The sequence below is a fragment of the Typopeltis vanoorti genome, chromosome 8 (assembly GCF_054136105.1).
Source record: "Typopeltis vanoorti isolate ZY-2024b chromosome 8, IOZ_Tvanoo_1.0, whole genome shotgun sequence".
NCBI classification, from domain to species: Eukaryota; Metazoa; Arthropoda; class Arachnida; order Uropygi; family Thelyphonidae; genus Typopeltis; species Typopeltis vanoorti.
Window position 1 is genome coordinate 51,380,021 of NC_143556.1, and position 20,675 is coordinate 51,400,695.

A 20,675-nucleotide genomic window follows, 5' to 3' on the forward strand; every position below is an offset into this window, starting at 1 on the left:
TTCTCGTGGTGCACTCTGCTGGGTATCTACCTAGACACTGAACGAACGAGGATGGGCTGGCAATTTGGGATTTAGCCGACCAAATTGCAATTCTTATTGGCTTAAACCAAATTATAAAATGATGGTACAACATGACAAAATTTCATGCCGGCTGGGGTGTCGCCGGTTAAACAAGGCCACCGTTGTTTTCACCAGGGAACCAGGGTGAACAGTGAAAAGTCAGCTACTGGAACAAATCTGAAAAAACACCCCAACTCAACATCACCAGAGTTAAAGATCGGTACTATCAACATAAGAAGCCTGAATGGCAAAGAAATGAAGCTAGCTGAGGAATTAGATAAATACAGATCGACATAATAGGGGTGACTGAAACAAAAAAGACAAAAACTGGTGAGATCTTTCTGAGCAATAAATACAAAATGTTATATTCAGGCAATGACAATCAAGGAAAAGAAGGAGTAGCCATTGTATTCAACACTAAATACGAGGCTAATCTTGAATGGCAGGCAGTCTCAAGTATGGTGATGAGGGCAAATATCAGAATGGAGAACTAGACAATGACTTATTTGTGCCTATGGTCCGACAGAAGGTTCTACTAAGGTAGAAGTGGAGGAATTTTTTAATGCTTTAGAGAAAGCTACTGACACAATGAAAAAGGAAAAGTTGGTCCTTGTTGGAATCTAAATAGCAGAGTAGGAAATGATTGTCAGACATACTAAAATATATTGGGAAAATTTGGAGAAAAGAGCAAAGCTAATAATAATGGCAAATATTTGTTGGATTTCTGCTTAGGACACGGACTGGTTATTACTAACACCATGTTCCAACATAAAAATGTGCACAAATTCACATGGAGAGAAGAGGCAAGAAATCAGAAAGTTTCTGGCAAATAAGTCAGCTTATGCTCTTAGAGAATACAGAGACAAATGTAAGAAAGCTAAACATTGTGTAAAACTAGCTAAACAAAAGTCATGGAGGACTTTGGGAAGAACATAGAAAATAAATATCAAGAAGGTGGCAAAATATTTTGGAGGTTATTGAAGAAGCTTAGAAATGGAGGAAAGAGTACTCTAAAAGGAGTTAGAGATGATAAAAGTGACATGAAAACAGGAGAAAAAGATATCTTTGAAGTATGGAGTAATTACTTTGAAAATTTGCTAAATGAAACAAGCAGTGATAGCACAGTGGTAAAGCACATTCAACAGGCATACAGTCAAGAATACATATCCACTTGAAGTCGAAAAAGCCATTAAAGGCTTGAAATGTGGAAAGGCAGGAGGAGTAGATGATATTCGACCAGAAATGCTGAAGTACGGTGGTATAAAAGTCTTACAGCGGCTGCACTGCCTGCACAGAGGGACGAATTCCGGATGATTGGAGTAGAGCTCTCATAGTACCCATATATAAAAGGAAATAAAACTGAATGTGAGAATTACAGAGGTATTTCCCTACCGAGTGTTCCTGGTAAGATATATGCAAGTATACTTGAGAAACGGTTAGAAGAATTGTAGAAGAAAAGCTTGGTGAAAAACAAGCTGGATTCCGGCCAAATAGAGGCTGTCAGGATCAGATCTTCACTTTACAACAAATAGTGGAGAAATTATGGGAATATAACAAAGATATCTATTTGAGCTTTGTAGATCTGGAAAAGGCATATGATAAGGTGCCAAGAGAGAAGCTATTCAATACGCTACAGTTATATGATGTCAATGGAGCATTATATCAAGCAATACTTAGTCTTTGAGTTGTAAGTCAGCAGCTAGAATTGAAGTACAGGAAGATGGTTTAATGCTAAATCTGGCGTGAGACCCCTCTGTTATTCATTATCTATATGGATCACAGGAAAGTGGTATTAAACATGATATCAAAATTGGAGATTTTAATGTCAGCTCTTTGCTTTATGCGGACGATGTTATACTTATCAATAAATCCACTACGAGTCTGCAAGATTCCTTGACTAAATTGAATGACTGTTGTAATAGATATGGTATGAAGGTCAGCAATAAAAAGACAAAGACAACGAAAATAGGCAGAATCGTTAAAAATGTCAACTGCATTGTGAACAGAGAACTTGTGAAACAAGCAAAACATTTCACCTACTTAGGCACGATTTTTAGTGAAGGTGGTAAATTAAATATGGAAATAGACAACAGAATCAATAAAGCTGGTATAGTAGGAAGTCAATTGAATAAATTCATATGGAATAAGAGAGAAATTAGTCGGAACACTAAATTAGCTGTATACAAGACAGTGTTCAAACCAGTTTTAACAACACTTGACCAAAGACTAGAGACCGCAGATATGAGAGTCCTGAGAAAGATTATAGGCGTGAACAGATGGCATCAATGGCAATATCATATTAAAAACGAGGATGTTAGGAAAGAACTTGACATTGTCAGCATCCAGGAATGCATTAGCAGAGCTAATCTTTGTATGGTCATTTAAACAGAGAGGAGCAAGGAAAGATTGGTAAAACAAGTGTTCTCTGCCAGGTTGGCAGCAAAACGATCCAGAGGAAGACCAAGATGTAGGTGGTATGATAGGGTACAAAGTGCCTTAGACGACAGAAATATAACATCTGATAATATTGGAGTCTTGACAAGTAACAGACTGATCTGAGGAAAATTGTAGATAGGAAGTTAGTAATGATGTAAATTTTTCGTGTAGTACTATCATATCTTGTAAACCCATTGAGGGTACATGGCAGGAATTTGATGATGATGATTGTTATGCTGAATTTCTCTTTTTGCATTTTTAAATTTAATTCTGAAGATAGGACATACCTTAAAATATCTTATGTGTACATCATATAATCATAAAAGGCTACTGCTAATTTCCATTTAATTCTGTTCTTTTTAAATTTTACTCACTTCCTTTAATATGATTTCTTTTCTTATTAATTTTCTTATTTAACTCTGTTCAATGATTTATAATGGACTATTATATGCAAATTTGGTCTTCTGGGTTCCAAGGGTATAAAGCTGTAGAAAGGGTGCAAAGAAGAGTTACAAGATGACATCATGATTATGGAATGTAGATTATGAACATAGATTAAGTGTGTGTGTGGACTGCAGATACTGGTAAACAGGAGAAAGCAGGATTATATGATAGACGACTATAAACTTCTCAAGGGTATTAAAAGATATTGTTTGAAAAACATTTTGTTACATAGAAGGTGGAGAGATAACAAGGGGCTTCGCTGATAACAGTACTCTTCATCATTCAATAAATCCTGCAGTACCCTGATGTTAGATGCCTCAAGATCTTCCATAACCAGTGACTTGAACATTGACCTCCTCAACATCCTGAAATGGAATGAAGACAACGTAGTAAATTTCAATGCCAAAAGACAATCAAGCCTGCCTTATTACACACAAGAAAAATCCTACCTCATCCTCTCTCATATTTCGTAATGTTCTAGTTTCCCTTCAAGATCAACTTTATCTTCTTGGGTTGACTGTCACATTCAGTTTATCCTAGAACAAACTTATTACTCACATAGCCTCCATAGTCTCTAAAAAGCTTGTTGTTTTTTCCGTTCTAAACATTACTTCTCTTCCTTTCACCTCCTAAAATTCATTTTTGAAATTATGGATTCTACAACCATGTTAGAATAACTCTTTTTATTATCCCGACGTTTCGATGTTCATATCAAGATCATCATCTGGAGCATACATAAATATACAAGACAAGCTGCGTTACATTTCAAACCATATGCTAGAGAAACAACGAATTGATCACATGCTACTCACTGGCATGCCCTCTAGTGAAAAAAAAAAAAAAAATCAAGCTAAATTAATTTTCGATGAACGAAATAAATATTCTTGCTTACAGATGGTTTTCCTTCCAGTAACAGTGATGTCCTATTTCTATTATTACAATTGTTATTTTTGATTTAAAATAAAAAAAATAAAAAAATCTATAAGGAAGTTTATTCATGTTGTAATTTATAAATAAATAAATATATATTTTAACAGTGATGTCCTATTTTTCAGTATTAAAGTTATTATGGATTTAGGAACCTGGATTTTCTAGGGTCCTGTTTATAGTTGTTCTTAGAGAGGAAGGATTCATGAGACGAATATATGCCTCCCATATGTATGGGATTTTTAGACCATCATTATTGTTTAGATTGGGGTGGTTGATAATGATCTCACAAGCTTCCTTAAATTTGCATTCATACCATGTTTTGGTGTGATATATTCCAGTCAATTCTATGTAAAGTGTTCAGAGCATGATCAGAGAGGCCAGCTTCACCATAATTATTATATTTGATGTGTTGTTTATGTTCTTTTTGTCTGATCAGAATTGTGCGTCCTGTTTCTCCTATGTATGGTATGTTGCAGGTGCAATGAATACAATATACTCCAGGGTGGGTCAGCGGTGGGGAGGTCTTTGGATGAGTTGAGTAAGCTTTTTAATTTTGCAGGGATTTAAAGTGGCTTTGAGGTTGTATTTTTGTAGTACTCTATTTTGTCTGATGTCCCTTTAATGTAGGAAATGGTTATAGTTTTATTGTAGTCTGGTTTGTCTTTGTTTTTTATCGAGGTCTTGTAGAGAATTTTGTTAATAGTGTTTTGGCAGTACCCATTTTTTTTGGAAAGTATTGCTGATCACTTTAAATTTGTCTTTAAGTGCCTGTTCACTGAACAGATTTTCAGAGCCCTGTTTTTTCGAGTATTGATGACACCTAGTTTTATGTTGGGTGGTGGTAGGAGTTTATGTGTATATACTGGCCAGTATGTGTCGGTTTTCGGTAAACAGTGAAAGAAAGATTGCCAGAGGGAAGACGTGTGACAAGTGTATCTAGAAACGGCTGTTGCTATGTTTTTCAATCTCAACTGCGAACTGTATACGTTTGCGTTGCTTGTTTAGGTGGCTAAGGAAAGAGTCTAGCGGCCATGAGACCAAATCACGAAAACATCGTCAACGTATCTGAACCAAACTTTGGGTTTTAAAGGGGAGGAACCTAGAGCAAGTTGTTCAAAATGTTCCACATAAAAGTTAGCAATCGGGGGGGGGGGGGGGGGAATGGCGAGTCCATGCTGTGCCTTCTTTTTGTAGGTAGAAAGCATTTTGCCATACAAACATGTATTACATTTGCCAGAATGTAATACATGCGCAAAGAGCGCCTTAATATATGGAGGAAATTTGTTCTGTAAAAGAAGAATTGTGTCATTGATTGGGACATTCATAAAGACAGGAGATGTCAAACTGACTAATAGATCATCTTTTTCTAATGTAATGTCTTTGATGATGTTTATGAAGTGTTGTGTGTTTTTGATATAGGAGGGGAATGACCTACCAACTCCTTGAGTATTGCCGCTAATTTTTTGACTAAGTGATAAGTTGGGCTATCAATCCTTCGACTATAGGCTTTAACAGTGTGTTTTCTTTGTGAATTTTCGGTAGCCCGTAAATTCTTGGGGAATGGGGAAAAAAAAAAATCTATAAGAAAGTTTAAGGGTCAAAGCTGTATACTGAGAGGAGACCTCACATAGCCTTTAAAGGAATGCGGAGAACCGACCAGGGCTTCTGACCTAATGTCCAATCCTCACCTTCTCGTGGTGCACCCTGTTGGGTATCTACTTTGATACTGAACGAACGAGGATGGGCTGGCAATTTGGGATTTAGCCGACCAAATTGTATTCTTATTGGTTAAACCAAAATAAAAATGATGGTACAACATGACAAAATTTCATGCCGGCTGGGGCGTCGCCCGGTTAAACAAGGCCCCCGTTGTTTTCGCCAGGGAACCAGGGCGAACAGCGAAAGTCAGCTACTGAACAAATCTGAAAACAAACCCAACTCAACATCACCAGAGTAAAGATCGGTACTATCAATGTAAGAAGCCTGAATGGCAAAGAATGGAGCTAGCTGAGGAATTAGATAAGTACCAGATCGACATAATAGGGTGACTGAAACAAAAAGACCAAAACTGGTGAGATCTTTCTGAGCAATAAGTACAAAATGTTATATTCAGGCAATAACAATCAAGGAAAAGAAGGAGTAGCCATAGTATTCAACACAAAATATGAGGCTAATCTTCTTGAATGGCAGTCAGTCTCAGTAGAGTAATGTGGGCAAATATGAGAATGGGAACTGGACAATGAGACTTATTTGTGCCTATGGTCCACAGAAGGTTCTACTAAGGTAGAAGTGGAGGAATTTTTTGAGGCTTTAGAAAAAGCAACTGACACAATGAAAAGGAAAAGTTGTCCTTGTTGGGGATCTAAATAGTAGAGTAGGAAATGATTGTGAGACATACAAAATATTTTGGGAAATTTGGAGAAAAGAGCAAAGCTAATAATAATGGCAAATATCTGTTGGATTTCTGCTCAGGACATGGACTGGTTATTACTAACACCATGTTCCACATAAAATGTGCACAAATTCACATGGAGAGAAGAGGCTAGGAATAAGAAAAGTCTCATTGACTATGTTATTGTTGATAGTGATGTTTTCTCCCTGGTGCAGGACACCAGAGTGTACAGAGGATTTGAAATTGGAAGTGATCACTATTTAGTCTTGAGCAGGATAAAATTGAATTTCATATTGAAAAGAATAACATGTAAGAAAGTTTTAAAGCGAATAAAAGTTGAGCAGTTCTCAGATGTAAACTGTAGACTAAAATACAGAAATATTATTGAAAAGAAAATGAAAGAGTTTGAGAACAGGAATCAAGCCTTGGAGATTCAGTGGCAAACTCTGAAGGAAACATGATTGATTCTGCCAGAGAGGCATGTGGTGAGGTTGTGTGCAAAGATAAAAAAAAAAGAACTCCCTGGTGGACACAGGAAGTTAAAGAGGCAGTGAAAGAAAAGAAGAAAGCATATCAAAAGTTCCTGGCAAATAAGTCAGCTTTTACTCTTACAGAATACAGAGACAAATGTAAGAAGCTAAACAGTGTGTAAAACTAGCTAAACAAAAGTCATGGGAGGACTTTGGCAAGAATATAGAAAATAAATATCAGAAGGTGGCAAAATATTCTGGAGGTTGTTGAAGAAGCTTAGGAATGGAGGAAAGAGTGCTGTAAAAGGAATTAGAGATGATAAAGGTGAAATGAAAACAGGAGAAAAAGATATCCTTGAAGTATGGAGTAATTACTTTGAAAACTGCTAAATGAAACAAGCAGTGATGACAGCACAGTGATAAAAAACACTGACCAGGCATGCAGTCAGGAATACATATCCATACTTGAAGTAGAAAAGCCATCAAAGGCTTGAAATGTGGAAAGGCAGCAGGAGTAGATGATATTCGACCAGAAATGCTGAAGTATGGTGGTATAAGAGTCTTACAGTGGCTGCACTGCATAGTTCAGAAAGCCTGGACAGAGGGACGAATTCCGATGATTGGAGTAGAGCTCTCATAGTACCCATATATAAAAAGGGAAATAAAACTGAATGTGAGAATTACAGAGGTATTTCCCTACTGAGTGTTCCTGGCAAGATCTATGCAAGTATACTTGAGAAACGGTTGAGAAGAATTGTGGAAGAAAAGCTTGGTGAAGACAAGCTGGATTCAGGCCAAATAGAGGCTGTCAGGATCAGATCTTCACTTTACGACAATAGTCGAGAAAGCATGGAATATAACAAAGATCTGTATTTAAGTTTTGTCGATTTGAAAAGGCATATGACAAGGTGCCAAGAGAGAAGCTATTCAATACGCTGCAGTTATATGGTGTCAATGGGCATTATATCAAGCAATACTTAGTCTTTATTTGAGTTGTGAGTCAGCAGTTAGAATTGAAGGAAGTACAGGAAGATGGTTTAATGTTAAATCTGGTGTGAGACAAGGATGTACATTATCCCTCTGTTATTCATTATCTATATGGATCACATTATGAAGGAATGTGGTATTAACCTGATATCAAAATTGAGATGTTAATGTCAGCTCTTTGCTTTATGCGGATGATGTTATACTTCTAAATAAATCCGCTACAAGTCTGCAAGATTCTCTGACTAAATTGAATAGCTGTTGTAATAGATATGGTATGAAAGTCAGCAATAAAAAGACAAAGACAATGAAATAGGCAGAATCATTGAAAATGTCACTGTGTTGTGAATGGAGAACCTGTGGAACAAGTAAAACATTTCAGCTACTTAGGCACAATTTTTAGTGAAGATGGTAAACTAAATATAGAAATAGACAACAGAATCAGCAAAGCTGGTATCGTGGGAAGTCAATTGAATAAATTCATATGGAATAAGAAAGAAATTAGTCGGAACACTAAATTAGCTGTATACAAGACTGTGTTCAAACCAATTTTAACTTATGGATCTGAGAGCTGGGTCAGAAGTAAAACACTTGACCAAAGACTAGAGACCGCAGATATGAGAGTCCTGAGAAAGATTAGAGGCGTGAACAGATGGCATCAATGGCAATATCATATTAAAAATGAGGATATTAGGAAAGAACTTGACATTGTCAGTATCCAGGAATGCGTTAGCAGAGCTAATCTCAGATGGTATGGTCACTTAAATAGAATGGGAGAGGAAAGATTAGCAAAACAAGTGTTCTCTGCCAGGTTGGCAGGAAAACGACCCAGAGGAAGACCAAGATATAGGTGGATTGATACGGTACAAAGTGCCTTAGACGATAGAAATATAAGATCTGATAATGTTGGAGTCTTGACAAGTAGCAGACTGATTTGGAGGAAAATTGTAGATAGGAAGTTAGTAATGATGTAATTTTTTCATGTAGTACTGTCATATCCTGTACACCCCTTGAGGGTACATGGCAGGAATTTGATGATGATGATGATGAAGTTTATTCATGTTGTAATTTATAAATAATTTTTTTTTTTTAATAAAAAATAACAATTGTAATAATAGAAATAGGACATCACTGTTACTGGAAGGAAAACAATCTGTAAGCAAGAATATTTATTCATGTAATCAAAAATTAAATTAGCTTGATGTAATTTTTTTTTTTTTTTTTTTCACTAGAGGTCATGCCAGTGAGTAGCATGTGATGAAATCATTGTTTCTCTAGCTTACGGTTTGAAATGTAATGCAGCTTGTCTAGTATATTTATGTATGCTCCAGATGATGATCTTGATATGATGATCAAAACATCGGGATAATAAAAAGAGTTATTCTAACACGGTTGTAGAATATATAATTTCAAAAATGAATGCTGATCACCGTATAACGCTAAAAGAAAGGATCACCTCCTAAAACCATACAAGTCTTAGATCCATCCAACTTTCAAGTACTGTTTCCATATTGGGGGTGGAATATTCAAGACCTCTCTAAGAATTCTTCATGATATTCAGAAGAGGGCAATCCACTTAATAGATGACCCTTCCCTCACAGACTCCTTTCAGTCACTTTATCATAGGCACTCTGTTTTAGCACTGTGTTCTGTCCTATAGGTACTTTCAAGGGCATTCCTTCTCTGAATTGGCTGCTACAATTCCTCCACTTTCTTCTAACCATAGAAGAACTAGAGCAGCCACTGTTCAGTGTGTCCGGTTTCAAATACACCGAACTAACTTCTCATCAACTTCCTTCATTCCATCCACCTCTATTCTTTGGAACAATTGCCCCACACTGTTTATCCTAATGAATAAAACTTCCCATTCTTTAAGAAACATATCAACTGGCTATATTTTTATCCTTATTCACTTGACCACACATGGCACTATAGTGTTATAGGTCATGTGACCTTTCCTGTGTGAGGTCAACATAAAAAAAAGAAATAATAATATGATGTGCAGTCTTCACAACACTAGCAATGTGACTGGAACTTTAGTCCACTGTCTACAATCATCCTACGATTCTGAACCACAGCTCCATCAATACAGTATATTCCTTATACCTCTTATATCTTATATCTGCAACAGTGGTGCACTCAGGATTTAATCTTGGAGGGGGCCGAGTACTCAAGATTTAATCTGGGAAGAAGGGGGGGACGAGTTGAGTAGACGATTTGAGAATACACACTATGCATTACATACGAGCTGCGACAGCATCTGCAGTGATCGCCAATACACGATATCCGTGACTTCCTCTGGCTCGGGCAAACGAAGTAGCGCCCGAGCACTACTTCGTTCGTCTTGAGTTTACAGCATGAGAGCTATAGGGTATTCCCACCTTATGTGACTGCTAATTCGTAAGTAGCATAGAAATAGAAGACATAAAAAGCATAATTTTTTTTAAAAGAAACAACAACAAAGAAAAGGAATTTTAATTAGGAAAATATTTTTGGAAATTTTTCTAGTGTTCTTTTCCTTTTTCTTTTCTTTTTTTTTTTTTTTTTTTTTTTTTGGGGGGGGGGCACGGCCACTTGGCTCCCTCCCTGGGTGCGCCAATGATCTGCACCCTCAAGTGTAACACCTTGCATTTATTAATATTAGAACTACAATTCCCAATCATTGGTCCAAGCTAAAAGTCTATTCAAATCTTCCTGTAGAGATTTAACATAACAATTCTACCTAACTTTGCATCATCAGCAAAAATTTGAAGATCCCCAGTTAATCCACATGAAATATCATTAATAAATAAGTTAAATAGTAGGGGCCCAAGAACAGAACCCTGAAGCAAAGCACACCATCTTCAATACATCTAATCAATCTGTTATCCAATCTCATCTTCTGCAGCTCATACACCAATCTGTCATGTGGTAATCTATCCAATGTCTTTGCAAAGTATATTTGCACTGTATATGATCACCCTTATCCAACACATTCATCACCTTATAAAATGCAAGCAGACTGCTAAAACAAGACCTGCCCTTCACAAATCCATGCTCACCATCAGAGAGAAGCTTATGTCCATCAACTCAATTCTGTATTCTATTCAGAATAGATCATCATCATCAAATTCCTGCCATGTACCCTCAAGGGGTGTACAGGATATGACAGTACTACATGAAAAAATTACATCATTACTAACTTCCTATCTACAATTTTCCTCCAAATCAGTCTGTTACTTGTCAAGACTCCAACATTATTAGATCTTATATTTCAATCGTCTAAGGCACTTTGTACCGTATCAATCCACCTATATCTTAGTCTTCCTCTGGGTCGTTTTGCTGCCAACCTGGCAGAGAACGCTTGTTTTGCTAATCTTTCCTCTCCCATTCTATTTAAGTGACCATACCACCTGAGATTAGCTCTGCTAACGCATTCCTGGATGCTGACAATGTCAAGTTCTTTCCTAATATCCTCATTTTTAATATGATATTGCCATTGATGCCATCTGTTCACGCCTCTAATCTTTCTCAGGACTCTCATATCTGCAGTCTCTAGTCTTTGGTCAAGTGTTTTACTTCTGACCCAGCTCTGATCCATAAGTTAAAACTGGTTTGAACACTGTCTTGTATACAGCTAATTTAGTGTTCCGACTAATTTCTCTCTTATTCCATATGAATTTATTCAATTGACTTCCCACCATACCAGCTTTGCTGATTCTGTTGTCTATTTCTATATTTAATTTACCATCTTCAGTAAAAATCATGCCTAAGTAGCTGAAATGTTTTACTTGTTCCACAGGTTCTCCATTCACAACACAGTTGACATTTTCAATGATTCTGCCTATTTTCATTGTCTTTGTCTTTTTATTGCTGACCTTCATGCCATATCTATTACAACAGCTATTCAATTTAGTCAGAGAATCTTGCAGACTTGTTGCGGATTTATTTAGAAGTATAACATCATCCGCATTCAGAATACAGTTTCTCAAATTAATTAATCACTCATTTTAATTAAATAATCAAATGAATTATTTTAATTAATGGAATTTTTATAATTACTTAGGTTTAATTATTAATTAAAGTAATTTCGCCAACAAATAGCTTAATAATAATAAAAAAAAACCTTTCAAACTGTTTTTAACCTAAAATGGGGGGGAAAATGTTCACAAACACATTATGAACCTAAGATGAAAACAATCACTGCTGTGCAGCATACACGACCAAATATACACTGTGCTCATTCTCTTATAATTGTTTACATGACTGTGTTTAATATACTCCGGAAAGCTGAATTTTCAGTTATCAAGATTTATTGTTTTCATAAGAATTATCATGATCCCTGTAAAAATTTATATAATTTAAAAAAAAAAAATTAATGTATCAAAAAGTTACAGTATAGTATTTATGAAATTATTTAATTTTGGCTTACATACTCTAGATACATAATATTTATTTGGTGAATTTTGCCACTACAAATGGGTTGATTAAAATCAAAACTGAAATGACTTTACTATCTATTAGTTTAAATAATTTTTCCAAATTTTACCAATAAATATAATTTTATTGAAACTAAAACTCAAGCACAGAAACGTATTCTATAATTTTAACATATCTTTACACATTTTACTCTGCATCAATTTATATTATTATTATCTCAGACCTACAGGGAGTCAAGGACTCATCAAGAGAAGTTATACATTACCAATCTATCATACCTTCTCCTAAAATCATTCCCACTAGATGCACTTCTCATTTCAAGAGGCAAACCATTCCACTCACTAATCTGCGAGAGAAAAATCGAGTTCTAACTCCTTTCTTAATTGCAAACAAACTTAACTTCCATGGATATCCCTGTGTTTTCCCCACCTTCCAAAATAATGAAAATTTTCACCAGATGATAGCCTATAATACCCATTCAGAAGTTTATAGACCTCTATCATAATCATGTCAACCCTCTTTCTCCTGTTAACCACTCTGCAGTCCACATACTCTCAATCTGTCTTCATAATCTGCATTCCATCATCCCAATATAATCTTTGTAACTCTTCTCTACACCCTTTCCAATCTCCATGGAACCTAGAAGAGTCTTCCTCAATTATCCTCTGAGTTGTACTTGCAATTTTAGCCATGATCACTGAATTTCAAATTCCAATTCACCATCATACCAAGATCCCTAGCCTTATCAGTTTCTTGTAGCATAATCCAGCTAATATAATATTCTGAAAATCTTATCACACCAAAATGCATAACTGTAATTACAATTACTAACACTGACCTGATTGACATTATCATTTGCCCAAATTATCAGCCTATTCAAATCTTCTGTAAGTGCTAGATATGAGCATCTCTGAGTGCCCTGCTTATCTTTGCAATATCAGCAAACAACCAAACATCTCCTGTTAGATCCTTCCTAATGTCATTAATGTATAGAATGAACAACATTGGTCAGAGAACTGATCCCTAGGATACACCCACTAGTCACCTTAAATCTTGCAGATTCAATCACTATATACCACTTTTTTGATACCTACCTATCAAGCATCCACTTACTCAAGTAGAGTTTGTATTCCTAATTCACATTCTCCGGTTTATATAACAGCCTTTTATGTGATATCCTATCAATATTATAGGGCATCCATTCTCTTTATCCAACTCAGTCATAACATGGTTATAAAATATGCACAAATTGTTAAAACATGACTTCCTTTTAGTAAATCCATGCTGTTCCTTGCAGAACATAGCTCATTTGTCTACCTATTTCTGTATGCAAGCTTCTACCAACTTCTCTAAAATCTTCACCACCATTACAGAGATACTGACAGGTCAGCAGTTAGACACTGGCTTTTGTGCCGCCCTCATACAATGGAACTATCATACATTCTTTCCATTCCTGTGGTATTTTTCCTAAGCTGAGACTCAAGTTATACAAACATGTGAAAGGCCTAGCCAATTCGGCTGAACATTCATTTTAGCATATGTGATGATATTCCATCTGTCCTTATTGCCGAATTCTTATCCAGATCATGCAATAGCTCTACCTCATACTTGAATGCCTATTTCTTTATCCAATGTAGTAGTAGTAGTAGCAGCACTGTGCACCATGTTGCATACATCTGCTTGATATAGCAAAGTGAGCACTCGTTAATTGAACGATCTCATCAGATTCTGACAAAAGAGTACAATCTACATAGTAAAGTTATTCTTCCATATTCATTCTTTCTTTAATTTCTTTTCATATTCCTATTTAGCTTTCTGCACAATATCATAATTTTTCTGGTCTGTGCTGTATATTTCATAACTCCTATCATTCTTATTCTCATGATATTCCTTCCACATCATCATCTTCTTAGATCTCTTACTTAAAGAGGTTGCACATCAATTTCACTCTCACCCTATTCTGCCTTATTTATTTAAATCATAATATGATCTGAATGAGTTCCAATATGGAATTTTAGAAACCCCTGTCCATTAAGAGTCCAGAGTTAATTTGGGTATAGATGGACAAAACAAATCTAACAGTGCTTATGCATTTTGCAAAAAAAAACCACCTCAATCATTTATCTAAAAGTCTAAACCAAAGCATCAATGATATTCTATATCATAGCAAACCAAATTGATTATGGTAAACCTTCCATTAAAATAATATTGCTTTGATTCCTATGGAGTTTATTGTTGTTAAATCTGTGCTATAGGTTACCACTACACAACAAAGCTCATCTGTGAGCTTATAGTTCATATCTTTTTCCAAAGGTGGAAAAAAAAATACCTTTTGTTGATGTTTCTTTTTCTCTTTATACAATAGAACAAAATTTCAGCTGAGACCCATCTACTTAATGACCTCATAATATGGTGTGATAGTAAGTGAAGTAAATCTTTATAGTGCAATCAGAAGAATAACTTTTTATTTTTTATTTATTTTTTTATATAGCTCCCACCCATGAAAGGTTTTTCTATAAAACTTATAGCAGATATATACTTTTTTTTTTTTTTTTTATGATTACTGATTTTATGGCGGTAGAAGCAACATAAAAAAATTGTCCTAACTTTAAACGGATCCAATGGTCTATATCTCTCCCCTTTATGGGTGATAGGAAAGATTAGCAGATTTAAAAAGGTACTATTTTTTTTTTTTGTCTATGTGTATATAATTTTTTTTTAAAATTATATACACATAGACAAAATTCATTATTAAAATAAAACATATTATTCTGATTCCACTATGAAGATTTACTTTATTTTATTAGATCATTTTTTACATCATCCAGAAACCCTTCTCCAGAGACCAAATATTGCAATGAAATTCATTTCCCATCTAAAGACAACTCCAAACATTCATTCCCATAGTGGGATTTGAACCTGCAGCCTGTTGGTTGGAGAGCAGATATACTAACTACTCGGTCAATCGGACTGGCAATACGTCCTTTGGTCAAAAAGATCCGAGTGCAGGACTAAGCAAACATATATTTAGCTTTTCAAGTGAAGTTAGCCCTTCAGGATGCCACTCAACACATGAACACATCTTCTCATAAAAAAAAAAAAAAAGCACACAAATGACAGATATAAGAGAAAAATGCTTAAAAGCAATGTGAATGCAGCCTTATTGTCATTTAATCATGAGGTATGGTGTAGGACTGAAAAATTTTTGTGGCTGTAATCTATTCAGAAAGAAAGGTATGTCAGTACTTAGATTTTATATTGAATTAAAATTATAATACAATCATGAATAAACAGGATGTTAACTTTCTTGACTATTTTTAAAAGGAAGAAAGTTTCCAATCACTCCCACTGGTGGATACATTACCCATTATGTATTTGTGGTGATACAATAATTAACAAAATAGTTGATAACTCTGATCCAAGTGTTACAAAAATTTCTGTGTAGAAATCATTATAAATAAAATAATTCAACATATACAAAATTAACAAATGCAATTAAAATACAGTGTAGAGGCAACCATTATATCTGCAATTTATTACTCAGGCCTTTCAGAGGAATCAGGCCAAAATAAATTTAGAGATTTCATAGCAAGAGGGAGAAAGAAAACTGGCAGCTATAACAGTAAACAGGGGTGTAAAAACCAAGCAATGTAAATGAATGAATGAGCAACCTAAAAGACCAAATAAGTAATTTATGTGAATGAATGACCTAAATTAATAGTGAACTATGTACTTCAAATTGATTATTTTCAGTTTGAAGTAGTTCTTTGTTCCTATCAAAAATCTAACAAAAATCTATTTTTTTGTTATTTTTTTTTCTCTAATTTTCAGATGAGTAGTGTATAAGTGTGGCTGTTTATTTACATATGTAGTGATAAAAAATCTTTAGTTTCTTTATGGTTATTCATGAGATCTTGCTTTTTCAAACAATATAAAATATAATGATAAAATGGTTATTTTTGACCACAAGAATTATAGGAAAGATTGACTTCTATTTGGGTTTATAGGTCAGAATTTATTTCAAACTAAGTTATCCCAACTAGTTTCACCAACTATAGCTTTTGGCTTTGTCAGGGTAAAAGATATATAGATGTAAGACCAGTTAAATGCTAAAACTGTAGATGAACCGAATATAATTGCATTTTTACAAAAAACAGAAGAATGCGTACATCACGCGCATAGAGCGTGTATGATCCCACTTATTGTTATGTAGAAATGTTCTATAATTGTAGCAAATGTAGCAAAAATGTAACATCTGTAGCAAAAGTAGAAGCCTCTTCCCCCAAGACATCACTTCTCTGTTCCATCATTGTTTAAAATCCAACTTTTCCCTATGGAATAAAACTATTTATCAACAATTATCAGGCCTTGCAATGGGAAGCCCTCTTTTACCACCTTGTGCAGATCTCTTCATGGAGAAATTTGAGAGTAAAATTTTATCTTAACTAGACCCTAAAATCTGCAGTGTGGTAGAGATATGTGGATGACATTTTTATTGTTTGGAAAGACACTGAAAAGGATCTGTTCGAGTTTCTAAGCAAGATCAACTCTTTGCACCACAAAATTAAATTCACTTCAGAACTTGAGAAAGAAAACCAATTACCATTTCTGGACACTTTAATTAAGAAAAACAGATGGATGCATCAGCCTTACAGTCTATCGCAAACCAACCAATACAGGTCGATTCTTGCACTTCACTTCTTCACACCATATTTCTCAGAAACTTAGCATTGTACACATGCTAAAAAACAGAGCCTCTCTCATTATAAAGACCTCAAAGATGAACTCTCCCTGATATCAAATAACCTTAGAAAGAATGGTTATCCTAAATTGATCAACAAGATACTTTTCTGTGACCCCCCCCCCCACACAAAGACAGCCTAAAGATATACATTATAATTCCACTATCTTAATTCCGTATACAGGGACAGTTTCCAATAAGATTGCCAGACTCCTCAAGTCACATGGAATACGAGTAACTTTTAAACCTTCAAAGACCATCCACCAATTCTTAAGATCTCCAAAAGACAGTCATCCTTTTTACAAATATGCTGGAGTCTACAACATCCCCTGCTCGTGCAGCTTGAACTATACTGGCCAGGCTTCTAGAAGTTTTGAAATCAGGAAAAAAGGAACACATAGGAGATGTGAACAATAATAGAGAAGACAAATAGTGGTTAGCTTTTCATTTCTCTAATACATACCGTAGAATGGGACAAAAGCTCCATGCCCTACTTAGAGGAGGATTTCCACTCCCGAATCATAAAAAAAGCCACAACAGTTATTCGTTCAAAACAAAACCTAAATAGAAACCAAGGATTAATTCTGCCTGAGATCTGGAAGACCCACATTAGATCTTTAAACTTGCCAGAATTAAATTTTGCTACAAATTATAGAACATTCCTACATAGCAAGTGAGATCTTGGAAGTTTATTTTTCACTTGGTTAGACGATAATAAATTTAGTTTAATCCTTTATCCAAGTGTAAGCAAACAAAGTTTGTGCCTGAAAATATCTTCAGGACTGGGGTAAGGTAGTGCAACACCAGGCAACTCCGAGCAAGGTGGACCGAGCTCTCATCACTCCTTGTCTCAGTATCTCCCGTTGTGCTTTGCATTACGGGACATGTATACTGCTATGCATTAGGGGAAGGGCCACTACCCAGACCGCCTTCATTGAGGTCTCGTCAGTGGGAGGCAGATCCAACCGTGGAGATACTAAGGCAGAAGCAATAAGAGAGGTCATATTTACCTATAGGAATTGCCAACAGGTGTACCACCTTATTACTGAATTACTCTGGATTTAGAGAAAGATGTTGGAAGTTTATTTTTCACTTGGTTAGACTATAATAAATTTAGTTTGATCCTTTATCCAAGTGTAAGTATATAGGTAAATCCTATAGGTAGATATGACCTCTCCTATTGCTTCTGCCTTAGTATCTCCACGGTTGGGTCTGCCTCCCACTGACGAGACCTCAATAAAGTTGAAACTGGTCTGGGTAGTGGTCCTTCCCTTAATGCATAGCGGTATACATGCCCGCAAGGAGATGTGCTTTGCATTATGGGAGATACTGAGACAAGGAGTGATGAGAGCTTGGTCCACCTTTGCTCGGAGTTGCACTACCTTACCCCAGTCCTGAAGATATTTTCAGGCACAAAACTTTGTTTGCTTACACTTGGATAAAGGATTAAACTAAATTTATTATAACAAGTGAGATCATACACGCTCTATATGCGTGATGTACGCGTTCTGTTTTTTTGTAAAAATGCAATGATATTCGGTTCATTCAAAGTTTTAGTGAAACAGTTTTAGAGTTTAAATGGCCTTACATCTATATTTCTTTTACCCTGACGAAGCCAACAGCTATAGTTGGCGAAACTAGTTGGTATAACTTAGTTTGAAATAAATTCGAACCTATAAACCCAAATAGAAATCAATCTTTCCTACAACATAAAATATAGTTAAAGAACTGCATAAACTGAATAAATTAAAAAAAAAAAAAATTCTTAAAATCAGCTGAACAGTAAGCATCCCTAAAAATTAGTTACCCACCAGACCTGAGAATTTCTTGTCCTTCTGGATCAGATTTCATTTTCTTATGCATTCTCTGAAGTGCTATCCAACCAGTAGTTTCTCCTAAAACTGCTACCATATCTACAAAATATCACAGAAATACTCATTATTTATAATTTCGAATTAATGCTATTATAGTATATCACAAACAATTGACTACTAAAATCATATTTTCCTATTAAATTAAATTGTTATTAAATTGACCTATTTTCTAAATAAGTTGATGCCATATACCCAAGTATTTTTCTACCTCTCCTCTGTGCAATAAATATTTTTAAATTCTTCAGTAATGACTTTTTGACATATATATGTATCTGATATTGTATCCATTTTTAGTGATTATGCTTATATAGGGGATCATGCTTTAACAATGATAAACTGTTTGAGGGGGAAAAAAAAATTGGACAAGAAAATAACATTACATCATAAAGACTAATCATTTCTTTAGAAAATTTCAGAAACACCGCAACTTAACATAATTCAAATGTTTTAGAATCTTAAAAACCTCTAAAATATGTTTTAGAGGTTTTTAAGATCCAATTACATTAACTTAAACTGCAAAATGGACAAACATTTATCTCGATATTGTAAAGGAAACTATGTATTAATATATATAATCTGAAATGACACCAAGAGGAAAATAGGCAGCTATGACACTGTGATAACAGTAAATTGGAGTGTAAAATTTATTCAAATATATTTAAACATAATATTTTTTATGCATTATTACTAAAATGTATTAAGGCAGTTAGTGTTAGGAGAAATTTGTTTTAAAATTGTGTTAATTTTTCTCTTATTATTAATTTGCAGTGTAAAGTTTTCAAGATGAAATATTAATATATAAAGAAATGTATGCATATGAAGCCAAAGCAGCATATGGCTTCATATACATGCTCAGGAGCAAATGAACAGCAACAGAGAAATACGAATATTTATGTACGAATTGTTATGAAAAACAAGGGAACTATAAATTTTTTATAATTTATTTGATTTTTATTGAATCACTCCTCTTCATTCAAAAATCGTGGATGATATATTTATTAGTGAAGCTATTGTGCATTATACAAAATTGCTAATGCCTGTCAGCAATATTTTTTCATTAAAACTGTTGTTTACATGACTGCAATCTAATTTGTCAGTGCTGTGTGATATTGTGCAGGAAGGAGCTTGCTATGACCCATCAAAAAACAGTGTTAGATGAGGAGAGGATGCTGATAATTTTTGGCCAAGCCAAGCTGACCAATACCCCAAACTCCTCTCTTTAATTTCTGGTACTGCTGGCATTCGTGTACATGCACTTCAACATTCCCTTGGACCCAAAGCACCCTGTATAATAAAGTCATTACCAGCCCATTTGGATTCAAAGTCTGGGAACTACACCCAGCTGTTCAGTCATTTCTGAACTCACGTTCATTTATCCCAGGAATGCTATTTTTATACGTTCAATCCTGCACTCAAATTCCTTTGGTTCAAGGGCGATCAGACAAATGCTTGATTGGTTTTATTCCCCTCCAATACCTCTAGTTTCCCTGATTTTACACTACCAAACTCTCAATGAACAACAATTTTTCCAAACATGTAACTCCAAATGCAGCCCATCAGGCATGTACAAGTCCTTTCATCCATCAAATTCACTCCATGTCTATAAACTGCACAATCTTCTCATAAACTCATTAGCAATCGTGGCCCCTTCTCAATTCTGTCTTATTATACCAAGGCAGCAGAATAAAAGTATTTATTTTCTTACTCTTCATTTTCACTTCTTTCATATCCTCTCTCATTGCTTGTTTCTCACCTTTCAAATCATTGTTACAGGCTTGCTTTGAAGAAAAGAAAAAAATACTGACAAGGTATTTTCAACAGCCCTTTCAAGTTCTTTTCCTTTGAAATAGTGCTAAAAATTTCTGACTAGGTAATAATCTGATATTATAGTTTGTAAATATGCATATGAAGTGGATTTTTTTTTA

General features: G+C 35.0%; 1 protein-coding gene across 1 annotated transcript in view; it reads right to left on the bottom strand.

The window, feature by feature from the left end:
• Coq4 (Coenzyme Q4) overlaps positions 1–20,675 on the bottom strand; it is a 47,298-nt gene that overhangs the window by 14,963 nt on the left and 11,660 nt on the right. The window contains 1 exon segment of the mRNA XM_090396661.1: positions 18,693–18,789. Within this exon segment, the coding sequence (XP_090252787.1) occupies positions 18,693–18,789 (97 nt within the window).